Source organism: Malaya genurostris, chromosome 2, assembly GCF_030247185.1.
Source record: "Malaya genurostris strain Urasoe2022 chromosome 2, Malgen_1.1, whole genome shotgun sequence".
NCBI lineage: Eukaryota > Metazoa > Arthropoda > Insecta > Diptera > Culicidae > Malaya > Malaya genurostris.
In genome coordinates this window covers 266,602,470-266,618,471 of record NC_080571.1, presented here as the reverse complement: position 1 = coordinate 266,618,471, position 16,002 = coordinate 266,602,470, and the positions used below count along the sequence as shown (strand labels likewise).

The window sequence follows — 16,002 nt, the reverse complement described above, 5'->3', positions numbered from 1 at the left end:
GAACACAGATAAAAATGCGTTGCTGATTAAATTCTTGGAATCATCTTTTCATGAAATCATGCCTTATTATTCAAGATTTCATGAGCAAAATGGTTGATATCGTGAACAATATCTCATCTCCCATTTTCACGATATCAAACATTTTGTTCATGAAATTTCATGAGAAGACTTGTTTCATGATTTCATGATTACAAATCATGGTACCTTTTCTGTGAAAAATATTTTTAATTCATAAAAGTTTCTAGTTCTTGGATACAATATCTGATGTTGATTCCGTTGCACCGTGGGTGGCGCAACAAATTTACTATCTGCAGTCAGCCTCACAGCCAGCCTTTCCGAAGAATTGATTGGGACCAATCACCAATGTCAATCGCAGCCCAGTCCAAACCAAATAAGACAACAAATCCATGCTAATAGAGCTTAATTCGATCTGGCCTCGGTGCCTTGAATATTGCATCGTAGTACCGCACAGGGTTCAATCGGGACCTCCCGTCCGAGACGATAACGGTTCCTATGTAGTGTAGTGTCTTTATGTCTTTTTTTTCCATTTCCTGGCTGTTGCTTCTCCTCTGGTCTGATTCACTTTGCGGATAGCTAAAGTTCGGATGGGGGTTCGATGGGAGCAGCCGCAGACGGAAATTGATAAATAATTAATTGACGAGGAACGGATGGCATTTGACTTGGATGTTGACTTTCGAATTGGAACTTGGCTGGGTCGTAATAAAGACTGTTGAACCCTGGCGTGACTGCGACAGCACTGGAACAAAAACTGTGCAAAAATCGATTGACGAAATGAATATGTCGAATGTCGTTTGTCTACTAACATGTTATTTTTTTTTAAACTTGGTTCTGTTCCAAGTATTGTGCTACATGCAAGTATGATTCATCAGGACACGGTTATACGTTTCTCTAAAACCACGTGCGACGCTGTAGTTGAAAATGTCTCATCTCAATAATCAATCTCATTTGTAACGAATTAAGCGATGAAAATTTACTAAACGTAAGAGCTGGTGAAGTGAAGTGGAGCAACAAACCAATTCCCAGGAGGTCCTGTCAATAGGATTAGATTGGAATTGCATCTGATGAAGGCGAATTGAAATAAAAAGTCCATCGTCGACGATGGCAAAATGGACAACAAAGTCAATTGAGACATGAGGGTAGAGCGCCACGATAACACAGACACATCAGCTCAAGAGGAAAATTGAAAAACTGTAAATAATCAAAATAAACCTCCCCTAGATTATCGTCATTATTTATTTATTGTTATTGTTATGTTCATGTGCCTCTTTGCGCATCTTGTCGAGCGAGGCGGAATTGCGTAGGGAAAGGAGCGACATCATCATCGACAGAGGGAGATCCTTGCCTGGGATTGTGTATGGAAGGGAAATAAAAATTATAGCACATCATCAGGTTTTTGGCCTACCGTTTTATAGGCAGCACAGATCAGGGCTGTATTCCAGTGTGCAGATAGAATACGGGCAGACTGATATGTAAGATATTTTTTAATTTGTGAATAAGTAAAAAATCTTTTATCAATCCTATGATATCAGATAATCCTATGAAGTGTTTTTTCCATGATGAAGAACAAAATAAAACAAATGCCCATTTATTTCCATTTTCTAACTACATCGTTCGTTATGATTGACTGTTTTGTATGTTGGGAAAATTTTATGAAGAAAAATAGTTGTCAAACCTACCTAAACTCGGCACTGTCAGAGGAAAACGACATCGATGGTACCCCGAAAGAAAAATCAGTCACACGCTGACAATATGGAAACGTTTGCCGCAGACTGGCAAAGCCACTTGCTTCTTGTGTTCAGCGAAACACTTTCCACCATCGCAGGGGGTTAATGTATCGTCAGGATTGCCAGGCTCATTTGTTACTCGTTGTGAGTTCATCCTGCAGCCACTGGCACGGAACGGAGGCAATCTGGAACGAGAAAGAAAGAAAAATTACAATACAATGCTTGATAGCATTGCAAGAGGGATGCGGAAAGCAAATCACCCCTACGATTGTCATCATTAGGAGGATGAATCGGTGGAATTGAGGGAAAGTTGTTTTTAATAGTTATTTATTTAGTTGAGGTGCACCTGTTAATCGTACCATGATTTTCGGCTGCTTTTGTTCCAACCAGGGGGAACAAGTGAAATTGATCTCTGGTGTGTGACACTGATAAAAGTAGTGATATTGTTCAGACTGTGAGTTTTGCATCTTGTCCTATCGTCGGCGATTCACATTCCTGTTGTCATATGATCGTGCTCGGATTGACAGTTTCGTATCTAAGACCGTATTCTGAATTCTCATTAAAAACTAAGAAATATTATCATATATAAAAACGAACTTTTTTGTTGGCGAAAACTGATGCGATGAAGTATGTCCAACGCGTAACTACAAGACGGGCACATATTTTCGCAACCGTTTTCACGGTGTTCGACAGTACATCGAAACAAACCCGATAATCCACTGTAAACAGAACATCTGTTTTCGTAAATAGAGCGTCAACCAAAACGAACACATTGTCCTCCGAAGGCTGACATAGAGAAAGAGAGGGAACGAAGCAAAGCCCCTTTTGCAAATGCTCGGGCCAATGTCTCGGGCTGGCGATCGGAGCGGCAAAGTTTGTCACATTTTACCGATTCGTTGCGGCCCTGCTGTCAGTTCGTTTTCAAGCACTGCTCGCAGGGGGAAAGCAATCTGCATTTGAAATCCTTCCCAATTGTGGCGATAATGTGCCGTGAAAATTACTTTGGCAAAAATCGCAGGGGCGGACTCCCGACTCTGAACAGTTGTTAGTTTTCCGGACAAGCGTGAACCGAATCGGTGATTAATATTGTGTGATGTTGAATAAATAAACTCTTTTTCTCGTTCCGGATTACAGATGAAATCAAATTCGGCATCAGTCGGTTGGTGAAAAACGAATCGGAGGACGAGGACAATAACAATGTGTACCACCAGCAAAATCACGTGACGAATGCCTCCTCCAACGGGTATGACTCGAGTAGTCTCAGTGTGCGGTCCCGGTCCCGAAGTAGGTCGAGATCACGCGACCGTTCCACCAGATCTAGGTCTTCGTCGATCGAGTTGGAAGTGGATTCACCACCGCCTCCTCGGATCAGCAGTATGTCACCGACGACGGACATTCCGCATATTCCGAAAAATTCGGAAGCTTTCTCGGTGTCGGCCTTGCTGAAGCGGGAAGATGAACCGAAATCCAAGTCGCCTTTGTCAAATGGCTCGTTTGAGTGCGTGAGGTAAGAGTAATCGACTTTCGCGTAACTTCGAACCGTGATCAATTCTATTTTCTAGCAGACCAAATTATAGTCAGTTTTACGAACAAAGTTTGCTGAATCGACCACTGTTTCACCCGTTCCCGTTTTTCGCCATGCTTCAGCAGCAAGGTCACCAATTGAATCCCGCCTTAAGCAAGTAAGTGTTACCCACCAATGCCAAAGCAGGATCACATTTTTACGACACTGATTTTCCCTATCCAGCTATCACCCTTCGACACCGGAAGACATCCTTCGATTGCGGCATTTCATGGCTCAGAATGCAGTGGCCGTGGCTGGTGGAGCAGGTGGTGGTGGCGGTGGTGGTGGTGGATCGAATGGACCAACCGTCGCCCACCTGGACTTTGGTCATCCCCATCATCCACATCACCTGCTGATGCGACCAGGTATGAGATCCTTAGCAGACGTTTATACATGTATTAAATGTGACAAACTCTTTACTACCCCCCATGGCCTAGAAGTGCATGCGCGGAGATCCCACAATGGTAAACGGCCGTACGCCTGTGAGCTGTGCAACAAAACCTTCGGTCACGAGATTAGTTTAAGTCAACATAGGTAAGCTTCGTGTCGAAATACTTGCCCTGTAACCAGTATCCTGTTTAATTGACTCGATTATTTATTGTCCACTCGTTTCGGCAGAGCTGTGCATAGTGTAGAGAAAGTGTTCGAGTGCAAGCAGTGCGGGAAGGCGTTCAAACGATCCAGCACCTTATCAACGCATTTGCTGATCCACAGCGACACCCGCCCGTATCCGTGTGGATTCTGTGGGAAACGATTTCACCAGAAGAGCGACATGAAAAAACATACCTACATCCATACCGGTAAGTTTCTCTTTTACTTATTTTCTGGTAATTACTGCATAATGACAGGATCTCCAACGGCTCCATTGTAAATCAATTAAAATTACTTCACATTGAAAAGTTCCATGTCAAAATACCGTTTCAAACAAATAAAAGTTTTGAAGCTGTAGAAAACCAGAGTGAATTTGCAAAACAAAAAATATCAGAATTAAGCAGGACTGGATGCTGCAAATCTTATCCAAAGTGTGAAATACTTTGTCTTTGGGTTCTTTGGAATGTGGAAAAAACACTATTCTCAAAACAACTTGATAAAACAGTGTACTGCGTATGTGCTCTGCTCAGGGATGCCAGATCGTGCGCACTGAATTTCCGTATTCCATCTTGTGTTGAAGTGCCGAGAACAAAAAATCTGTATTAATCGTATAACTCATTTTACATCTATTATATCCTTTTTATATCCATTGTTGCGTAATTTATGTAAGGAAGTTTTTTTTTGCTTTTTGAACAAATTTTTATTTAATACGAAAAAATTACAGGACTGTGTACGATACGCGACCGATCATGATGACATTAAAATGCGGTTTTCCAACTCTCCCATTAACAGATTTAAATTTGAAAAATAGGCAAATAATTGTGGAACAACCAGTTAAGGCATTTTTACAAATTTTCAAAAAAAATGTAAAAGAGGTTTCTTATCTACTATTCATTACTTCTACGATTTGTTCTCAATTTTTCTTTTATTTGTTTCCTGGATATAATTAGATCAATGTTTTGGAAGTTTTCGTTGTTTAAGCGCGTAATTTTATTAACAGGATTATGTTTGGCATAATTTGTCTTATATTTTTTCCGAGAATATTTGACGACTTCTACGAGCAGCATAAAATGTTAGTTGTGAAAGTTGTTAATTCAGTACTTGTTAAGAAACAATTCGTTGAAAAAAATAAAGCAGTATAGCTTTGCGGCGTTCTTCGAGTGTTTGTAAGTTTATGAGCATACAACGAGCCTCATATGATCGAAGAAGAAATGTAGTCCAGTTTAGTTTTCGAAACACATACATCAGAAATTGTTTTTGGATTGATTCGATGCGTTCTTCGTATACGGAAGTACATGGGATCCATACTAAGCCGTAGTATTCCAAAATTGGCATGACATAAGTTGTACATAATAATTTTGTTGTGTAAGAGTACTGAAATTTATGACTGAAACGTTTAATGAAGCCTAACATACTATTTGACTTCATTGCTCCATGAAAGTAAATTTTGAGTCTAAAATTACGCCTAGGCCTCTAATAATTTTACATTTTTCTACGTAAATATATATCAATAGAAGGGGACATGGTTTTTCTACTAAATGATATTGAACTACAGCTAATTTTAGGAAGTTAGAGCTTTCAGTTACTTTATATATCATCGCCAATTGTTCATTTTTACGAAAAAGAAGTTTTTTTTTTTTTTTTCATAAATACGTTTATTTCATAGGCAATATACATAAGTTTTTCTTCGCCGTGGCATCCACAATACATAGTAGTTTAAACCTAATACATTTCGAATATCATATTAGTATGTTGGTACTCATTAGTTAATCTAAACACTGTTTTTATCAAGCGAGTTGCTATTTTAATTACATTAAATAAAATACATTTATTTTGTACATGATCTTATAACTATTTCAGGATTGTTTGTATCAGTTCACCACTTATATTCAATATCCTATAGTTGGCTATTGGTTGAACTCATGGAAGAGAAAACAGTTTAACATAAAATAAAATTTAAATTGGAACTCCAATGGATTTAATGAAATGATAAAGAAGTTTCATGTATGGAAGGTCACGACAAGCAAGAATGTCGCGAACTGGGACATTGGATAGTCTACCTTGGGTACGCAAGGAATTTATTAGTTGAGATCTGACATCACGAAACTCCACGCATGTCCAAACAACATGGTCAATATCGCGGTAACCTTCGCCGCAAGCACAATGATTAGTCTCGGAAAGTCCAATTCGAAGGAGATGTGCATCTAACGTGTAGTGATTGGACATGAGTCTGGACATCACACGAATGAAATCTCTACTCACATCCAGTCCCCTGAACCATGCCTTTGTCGATATTTTAGGAATAATTGAGTGCATCCACCGACCCAGATCATCTTTATCCCAAGAAGCTTGCCAGCTGGCAAGTGTTCTTTGGCGAGACGCGCTATAGAATTCGTTGAAAGCAATCGGTCTCTCATAAATTTCACCCTCAATAGCACCACGTTTGGCTAAAATATCGGCTCTTTCATTGCCTGGAATGGAGCAATGAGCCGGAACCCAAACTATTGTGATTAGATAATTATTATTCAATATGTCGTTCAGACACTGTTTTATTTTACCCAAGAAAAACGGTTCATTTTTGCCAGCAGCGTTTGAGCGAATGGCTTCAATTGCACTCAGACTATCTGTGAAGAGGAAATAATGGTTTGGAGATAATGTGACGATTACATTCAAGCTATAATGAACTGCTGCTAACTCTGCTATATAAACAGATGCAGGTTCTTGAAGCTTGAATGAGGCCGAAACATTATTGTTGAACATACCAAACCCTGTCGCTTCTTCCATTCGCGATCCGTCCGTGTAAAACATTTTCTCAGAGTTAATATGCCTGAACTTACTTGAAAATATTTTTGGGATTTCCATAGAGCGTAGGTGGTCCGGGATTCCACGCACTTCGCGCTGCATGGATGTGTCGAAAAATAAAGTTGAGTCAGGTACATTTAGGAGGCTGACACGGATAGGAATATATCTTGAAGGGTTGATTTCCTGTGACATATGGTTAAAATATACTGTCATGAATTTTGTTTGAGATCGAAGCTCGACTAGTCGTTCGAAATTATTAATTACCATGGGATTCAGCACATCACATCTTATTAGCAGGCGTGATGAAAGCTCCCAAAATCGATCTTTTAATGGAAGAACTCCCGCCAGAACTTCAAGACTCATTGTATGTGTCGAATGCATGCAGCCTAAAGCAATTCGCAAACAACGGTACTGAATTCGCTCAAGTTTGATAATATGAGAATTTGCAGCGGAACGAAAACAAACGCATCCATATTCCATCACTGAAAGTATCGTTGTCTGATACAATTTTATTAGATCTTGCGGATGAGCACCCCACCAAGACCCTGTTATTGTTCGAAGAAAATTTACTCTTTGTTGGCATTTCGTTATCAGATACCTAATGTGTCCTCCCCACGTGCATTTGGAATCAAACCACACCCCGAGGTATTTGAAAGTCAAAACCTGTTCGATTATTCTTCCCATCATATGAAGCTGAAGTTGCGCGGGATCATGCTTTTTTGAAAAGACGACCAGCTCTGTTTTCTCCGCAGAGAATTCGATACCAAGATGAACAGCCCAAACGGACAATTTATCTAAGGTATCTTGCAATGGTTTTTGCAGATCAATAGCTTTGGATCCAGTAACTGAAACCACGCCATCATCTGCCAATTGTCTTAGTGTACATGGGGTTACTAGACAGCTGTCAATGTCATTCACGTAAAAATTATAGAGGAGCGGACTGAGGCATGAGCCTTGCGGGAGACCCATGTAGCTAATTCTGATTGTTGCCAAATCGCCATGTGAAAAATGCATGCGTTTCTCTGACAAAAGGTTGTGCAAATAATTATTTATAACCGCTGGGAGTCCATGTTGGTGGAGCTTGTCTGAAAGAACATCAATGGAAACTGAATCAAATGCTCCTTTAATGTCTAAAAATACAGATGCCATTTGTTGCTTTTGAGCGAAGGCAATTTGGATGTCAGACGAAAGTAATGCAAGGCAATCATTCGTCCCTTTATTTCTACGGAAGCCAAACTGAGTATCTGACAACAAACCGTTCGTCTCGACCCAAGTGTCGAGACGTCGTAGAATAATTTTTTCGAACAATTTTCTGATGCAGGACAACATCGCAATGGGTCTATATGAGTTGTGATTGGAAGCTGGTTTCCCCGGCTTTTGAATGGCGATAACTTTCACTTGTCTCCAGTCAGGTGGAACAATATTTTGCTCAAGAAACTTGTTGAACAATTCCAACAAACGTCTTTTTGCGAGGTCGGGCAGATTCTTCACCAAGTTGAATTTAATTCTGTCCAATCCAGGAGCGTTATTGTTACAAGACATGAGTGCTATGGAAAATTCCATCATTGAAAAGGGGCTGTCAATGGAATCATCATTTGAAGAAGACTCCCTAACAATGCTATGCGTAGGAACGGAATCTGGACAAACTTTCCTCGCAAAATCAAATATCCATCGATTCGAGTACTCCTCACTCTCATTTCCTACGTTACGATTCCTCATTCGTCTGGCCGTATTCCAAAGAGTGCTCATTGAGGTTTCTCTTGACAAACCTTCCACAAAATGTCTCCAATAGCTGCATTTCTTAACCCGAAGTATGTTCTTGTACTTGGTTTCTAAAACCAAGAATTTTTCAAAATTCTGAGGAGTTCCTCCTCCTTGTTTTAAAAACGTCTTGAAAGCATTTTGTTTCGCGTGTTTAGCATCTGAGCACTCTTTGTCCCACCAAGGATTTGGAGGTCTTCTGTTAGACGATGGACCAAGAAATCGTTTGGTTTGGGCTTGTTCTGCGGCCTCCAGAATCGAACAAACGAGGAAGTCATATTCTTCAAGTGGGGGAAGCTCTTCCATTGAAGTTAAGACACTTGAAATATTACTTTGGTATTTAATCCAGTCAATATTTTTTGTCAAATCATATGGAATATTAACTGAATTAGCAATGCCTTTGTTACTGCTAATTGAGATGATGATTGGTAAATGATCGCTACCATGTAAATCAGGAAATACTTTCCAGGTGCAATCTAGTCGAATTGAAGTCGAACAAAGAGATAAATCTAATGCACTTGGACGTGCAGGAGGTCTTGGGATCCGTGTCATGCTACCCATATTTAGTACCGTCATGCTAAAATTGTCGCAAATATTATATATTAGAGATGATCTGCTATCATTGTAAACGGAACCCCACATCATTCCGTGCGAATTGAAATCTCCTAAAATCAAACGTGGAGCAGGAAGGGCTTCGACAATTTCATTAAGCTGTCGTTGTCCAACTTGAGCTCTTGGAGGAATATATACCGAAGCAATGCAAATGTCCTTTCCTTTAATGTTTATTTGACAAGCAACAACTTCTATACTAGAAGTCGAAGGAATGTTTAATCTATAAAAGGAATAACATTTCTTAATTCCTAAAAGCACTCCACCATACGGGGAGTCTCTGTCGAGACGTATAATGTTAAAGTCATTAAAATTTAAGGCTATGTTTGATGTAAGCCATGTTTCGCACAAAGCAAATACATCACATTTTTGACTATGCAACAAAACTTTAAATGAATCAAGTTTTGGCATGATGCTTCGACAATTCCACTGCAGGACAGTGATTGAATCATTTGCGGCGGATGATAAATTATCCATCAAATGATACAAAACCTGAAAGAGCTGGCCATTGAGCTGATAACTGTTTCAAAAAAGTTCTAGCTATTGGAAGGAATGCTGTTATGATGGTCTTTAGAGGTTCAGAAATATTGAATGCAGCGAAAATCCATTCTACAATTTCCGAAAATTTCAGTAATCCTGTTGGTGAATGTGAAATGGAGCCCACTGGATTATTGTCTTTTCTTGAGCTAGTTCCTGGATTGGTTTGTGAATTTGACAAACCAGGAGGCACAGTTTTTGGTTTTAAATTTGGCTTTTTAGCTTTAACACGGGGATCTTTTTTTGAAGGTATAATTTTAGGTGTCTTTTTTGGTATTTTGTGGTTTGACCCTTGAGGAGTGACAAACGAGGTATCTTCACTATTTCCGTCAGAGTCAGATTCCTCTGGCTCCGCAAGATTTGAAAAACCGTTTTCGGTTTCCAAAGGGGAGACATGTATGACCGTTTTGAGCATTTCTGCATATGTGCGCTTAGACCGTGCTTTTAAAGAAAGCTTCATTTTGTCTTTACGCAGCTTAAATGCAGCGCACACTGAAAGATCATCATGAGGGCTTTCCCCACAATAAACACATTTTTCAACATCTTTATCGCAAAGATTATCCTTATGAGGCCCTTGACATTTGATACATTTGGACTTATTACTACAGTAAGTAGCTGTATGTCCGAATTTTTTACAGTTCGTGCAATTCATAACATGCGGTACGAAAAGCCGAACAGGAAGACGAATTTTATCGATATAGACATGGCTAGGCAATGCAGATCCGGCAAATGTTACGCGAAACGAATCTGAGGGACGATAAGACTTTTTTCCATCGACAATAGATGCTGAGTACAATTGTTTGCACTCGAGTATCTTAACTCCCTCAAGCATGGAGTTTTTAAAACGGCCAACTCCATTTTTAAGTAAATCATCTGCTGTCAGACTTGCTTCAGTCACAACACCGTCAATTTCTACCTCCTTCGATGGAATGTAAACTCGATATTCAATAGCAAATAATTTACAGGTTACAATATCGTTTGCCTGTTTCAAGTCGTTAACTACAACTCGAATTTTATCTCTATTAACCTTACAGATTTCTTTAACTTCAGAGAAATGTGATGTCAAATCCTTTGTAATTTGCATCAAGTTTAAAATCTTTTCTTTTTTTCGAAGATAGACTATCCATGGCCCAGTGGTACCCTGTGGATAATGTTTAGCCCTCGGAGTATTTAAACTTTTACTAGTATCCGGAATCGGATTCGGATGATCTTCCATGAGATCATCCATTACATTAAATTTTTTTTGTAAATTAATAATACCAAAATAAAAACTTATGTTTAGTAAAATTTCAGATATAAGAAATAAAAAATAAATTAAATTAAATCTACCTTGTAGCTGATGTCTCTGTTCCTTTATCGTGAAGAACGACGTGAAGCTCTTCCAACGATTTCCAATTGGCAGTCTTTTGCTGTTTCCAATTGGCAGTCTTCTGTCGTTTACTGCTATCTCAGTTGCTCTGCCGTCGTTGTGAACACCACTGCACTTGCTGTACCTGACCCCAGGTACAGTGCTTTTGCTCTTGGTGGCGATCAAATGCGATGCTTGCAGTGTAGCACCTCGCGATATATGCCGTCTCTTTTGATCCTACGCAGCGTGCAAATTCTGGTACCTGGTAGATCAGCACTGGGTTGCTTTAGCACCTCTGTGCCTTTGCACCCCTTCGTCTTCGCACCTTTATGCGATGGCACCTCTGTGACTCGTCACTTCTATGCTCTCGCACCTCTGTGTCTCTACACCTCTGTGCGTATGAACGGGATGGCCTTCGTTGCTAGCTTTCCAGTCGGGAAACGCCCCGAATATTGCGTTTGCTATGGGCAGTTTAACTACCTGAAGCTTAGAATTGTCTCGGTAGCAGCCGTTAACTCACGAGCCAGTACAATCGAAACACAACCTCTTCGCTTGAATGGTTTTTACTCACGAAAAAGAAGTATCTATGATTATTTTTATAACACAACTTTTACCTGAATCCAAAATTCGAAAGTTGAGTTTCCCGCATACGCACGATCCCATCGACAAATCAATTCATTTTCAAGTTACAATATTCAAGTAATGCTTTCGAATCAAGTTAAATGTGGCTAATCCATCAAAAAATCATCGAGATACAAACGCTTTAAATTAGGTACGAAAAATCTGAAGAAAATATTGATGAATCAACAGCTGATCATTATTCAATATACTCAAGCGAGCACGCTATGCAGTAGACAAAAAATGGCATCAATACACCGTGTAAAAGTGACTATCCAGCGAGCGAATGGATGAATTTCTGTTTTGTTATCCATTCATTAGACAAGCTACATGTTTCGTTCGCAGCCAGCCAGTGGCAAACGTGACTAAAGGATGACATCATTATGGCATGCTGTGATTGGCTCGTGAAAGCATAGGTCAATTCAAACCAATTTTTCAATAGTACGCTACTGAAATACTGAAACGACGTTGCCATTCATGTTTAAGTAAAATGTTTCCGTATCAATCTCGAAACAAATGACTGAGTTATTATCGTTCAAAATTATGACATGTACTACAAACTTTGGGTGCATTCTGGAAGTTCAAGAGTTAATTAGTTCTACTGAGTTCAACTTGCGCATGTTTTCAATGATTTAACTCAGTGAAATTTTTTGGCCGGAACCACCCCGATTGTCCAACCGATTTATCACGCTCTTCTATCATTATGTTATAGGAAAACAGACTTTCTAAAAAATATGTATGAAATCAGTACTTTTTGCAAAATCCGTATAAAATACAGTGAATTTTACCAATGTACTTGAAAATCAGTAGAATACTGAAAAATCCGTACATCTGGTAACCCTGGCTCTGCCTATATTCGATTAAGCTCTATTTGATTTTGATTTCTGATTTTATAAGTAATATTTGCAACTCTACGCCGTCATCGACCTTTATACGGAGAAAATTGCAGATTCGATCTCTGCTTCTTGGGTATACTTATTTGATGGATCTGTATTTTTCATTCGCCTTTTTTTTGTAACTTGTAACGAATAGAAATAATACCGGATATTCAATGTTTTTAACAGTACTAGTGGTAATAATAAGTTTTAGATGTGTTGTGTTTTATCATTCGGAGGAATGAGCGATTCACGTTTGATATCTTCAGTTTATTCAAAACGGTTTCCCCGGAGTAGTATGAGTTTGCAGAATAGCCAGAAGTCACACCGAGCTAAATCAGGCGAATACGGTGGTTACGGAACTATATTGGTTGAATTTTTGGAGAAAAAATCACGATGAATCAATGCAGAATGCGACGGTGCCATATCGTGGTGCAAAAAACGAGAGTTGTCGGCCCATAATTTCAGCTTCTTTTTACGAATAGCTTCGCGCAAATGACTGGGCAATCATGAAGAGGAGAGTCAAGCCAAAGGGAAAGGTTGTCAAAGGCATCAATCAGATGGCGATCTGGTTGAATAAGATAGCTAAAAAGATTTACGAAGAAGGTGTGCGCTGCCTAATGAGCCGTTTTACAGGAAAAATTCGAGAATTCCTTCGAAACCGTGACGAATAATTTTATCCGTATTTTTTTCTTAAAAGTATGAAGAAAATGCTACATTTGTATAGAAAAAGATCTTGAATTCAATAATAAATAACTGAAATACAGGCATTTAACTTTGTTCTAAATTCTATTTGAAGCAAGCATTATTTCAGCTTCTTGTTACAAATAGCTTCGCGCAAATGACGCATAACACTCAAATAGTATTCCTTGTTGACAGTTTGACCGGTCGAAAGAAATTCGGAGTGCACCACACCTCAATAATCAAAGAAAACTGTCAACATTACTTTGATTTTTGACTTGCTTTGACGTGGTTCGTCGTCAACGCGTTCTCGACCCTCCTTCAACAACTTGTACCAATCAAAAATACTTGCTTGCGATATACAATCATACACGAAGGCCTTTTGCAACATTCTGAATGGCACCAAAAATTTGATTCCGCACACAAAATTGAATGGAACTTTTTTGTTGAATAATAAGGTTTTCGCGCGAAATATAATTCAAAAGTCTTACTACTTTTTTCCCACAGTAGTAATAGAAATTAAGTGTTGCTGATTACAAATGAAGTATTCCAAAACAGCTATTTCCAACTTTTTTTCTGTGAGCAATTGTTGATGATCATGTTGTCATTTTTTCAATCGTCCCAAGTAACGTATTCAATTTTCATAAATACTGGAAGCTGCCTTCAATGCCATATCATAAATCTTGCATTATAACTTCAAACTCCACGAACGATTACTGAAAACCACTATACGAGCATATTCCTACCAAGTGGACCATGCTTCATAAGGTTCATCAAGCAAAGGAAAGAATCAGCATAAACCTGAGTTATATCTTCCTCGAAATTATTCAAAATTCAAGAAAATTTTGTAACCAGCACTACGATCAACATTAACTTTATTCGGGTGGAATGAATTTCTCAATATAGAAAGTGTCATTTTGATAATATTCTTCTTAACAGTCATGTATGTGTCATGTCACTTAATCTTTGAATGCAATCAGTTACAAAATCTTAGATTTCAACTACTGAGAACAAAACCTTCATGCCCTTCTATTTTTAGAGTGAATGTATAGATAAAAATAAGAACTATAAATATAGTTTTTGCAAATGTCTCCATGATTTAGAAAAATTATTTTTGCGATTCATCGTCATTTTTGTATTAATCTGTTTCGTAGCATTCAAAACTTGTGCATACGTTCTGAAAATGAAGTATACAATCATACGTTATGAAGATGAATCATAAATTTATTGACATTAAATAAAGAAGTTTGTTTGATGTCAATAAACGCTAAGGTAGAACTTCAAAATGGCGGCCATGAAATTTCCCTCATACAAATTACACTTAACCTAGGAAGTAATAAATCAAATAGCCCATCAAATTTACTCTGAGTGAAACTGTCATTCAATAAACACGATTACACACTAAACTAGATTTATGAAAAAGTTGAACTAACAAATATTATTTTAAAGAGAACGATTGAAAGTAATATTAAGGATGTATGCATGGTTTTATTCTAGTACAAGTTGTTTTATTTTTAGCTCAGTTGTTAGTTTGGGTGAAAAGTTTTATAAAAGCTTCAGTAACTACTAGTCAAAAGAGGCCTCAATTAAAGTTGTCACAAAACTGGTAGTGATTTAAGAATCAATAACAAAACTCTCATAAATTATAATCAGAACCATAAGGGATTCGAATTGTAACTTGGGTTATGTGCCATTTTCCGTTGTTGCTATGTAATTTTCGAAACACAGTGTAAATACATTTTCAGCACACAAAATTAATTTTTAACGAGTATACAAAAAAGTTGGGGGCCACTGTTCTAAAACATAAACTATAAATATCCTGAAAAAATGTCTGTGCTAAATAATCATTTCTTTTTGTTGAGAACTTATTTGGCATTTATAGCCAAAAATTATATCTATGGATTGACATAGAGTTTCGAAGTCATCGCTTGGATTTTTTGGTAATAATGGAGAATTGAACAATGCATGCTTTTTTAAGAATTCTTTTGAAGGTGGGAAAGGACCTCTCATTTGAGTTCAAGGTTTTAAAAATCCGTTTAGCCTTCTGTTATAAATTGAAGTGAGTTCCTTTTTCAGAGTTTATGATCATGGTACTTTCGGTACTGAGAACTGAGATCTGGTATATACGTTTATTGGACATCAACTTACTAGACAATTCAAGAAATGCACGGCTCGTTGAAAGGATAATTTAGCACATTTCATTCCGTTACTCGAGACCCGGAAGTCGGAACCAAATATAATTCAATAGAAGACTGTGGGACAATAGAGCCAAAGTCCATGCGAAAAGCGATAAAGTTGTCTCTGAGAAAATCGAGCGCACATTTAATTTAAATTGTTGTGCACATTTTACCGTTAATCCGGAAGTTTGATCTAGATAAAATGCAATAGCAGGCTATGGGATTACACACTTAAATTGGATTACCGACCTCAGCTGTTCAAATCTCGGTAGGTGATTTTATCGGTAAAATTCACGTTTTATCACTGCGGTACCTTGAGGTACTGCTGTCAACAAATGTTCATTTGTGCTGATATATCAGTAGAATGGAAATATTCGGTAGTTCGGCTGTTCAAAACTCGTCAAAAGAGGCAAGAATTACCGAACGAAATTAAGTGTGTACGGAACATTTAAATCTAAATTAGCTCAGCCATCTTGTAGAAAATCGAGAGCTTATTTTTGATACAAATACACATACATATACACAGACACGCACAGACCATTATTCTCGTCCCGGGTTGGCGATTCAATCATAGGACGCTGGTCTTACAAGCCAGTTGTCGTATGTTCGAGCCCCGACCTGGAAGGATTCTTAGCGTTAGTAGGATCCATAGTACTAGCCATGCAATGATTCTGTACGCTATATGAATCGGCTG

General features: G+C 38.4%; 1 protein-coding gene across 3 annotated transcripts in view; it reads left to right on the top strand.

The window, feature by feature from the left end:
- Positions 1-16,002, top strand: part of LOC131429885 (fez family zinc finger protein 1) — a 136,646-nt gene that overhangs the window by 62,592 nt on the left and 58,052 nt on the right. Inside the window, exons 3-7 of one of the 3 annotated variants that reach the window (XM_058594324.1) lie at positions 2,880-3,252; positions 3,311-3,427; positions 3,493-3,674; positions 3,747-3,843; positions 3,928-4,109. In XM_058594324.1, coding sequence (XP_058450307.1) covers positions 2,880-3,252; positions 3,311-3,427; positions 3,493-3,674; positions 3,747-3,843; positions 3,928-4,109 — 951 coding nt within the window. Of the gene's footprint in view, positions 1-2,879; positions 3,253-3,307; positions 3,428-3,492; positions 3,675-3,746; positions 3,844-3,927; positions 4,110-16,002 lie in introns of all 3 variants that reach the window. The other 2 variants (XM_058594325.1, XM_058594323.1) reach the window with 2 other exon arrangements.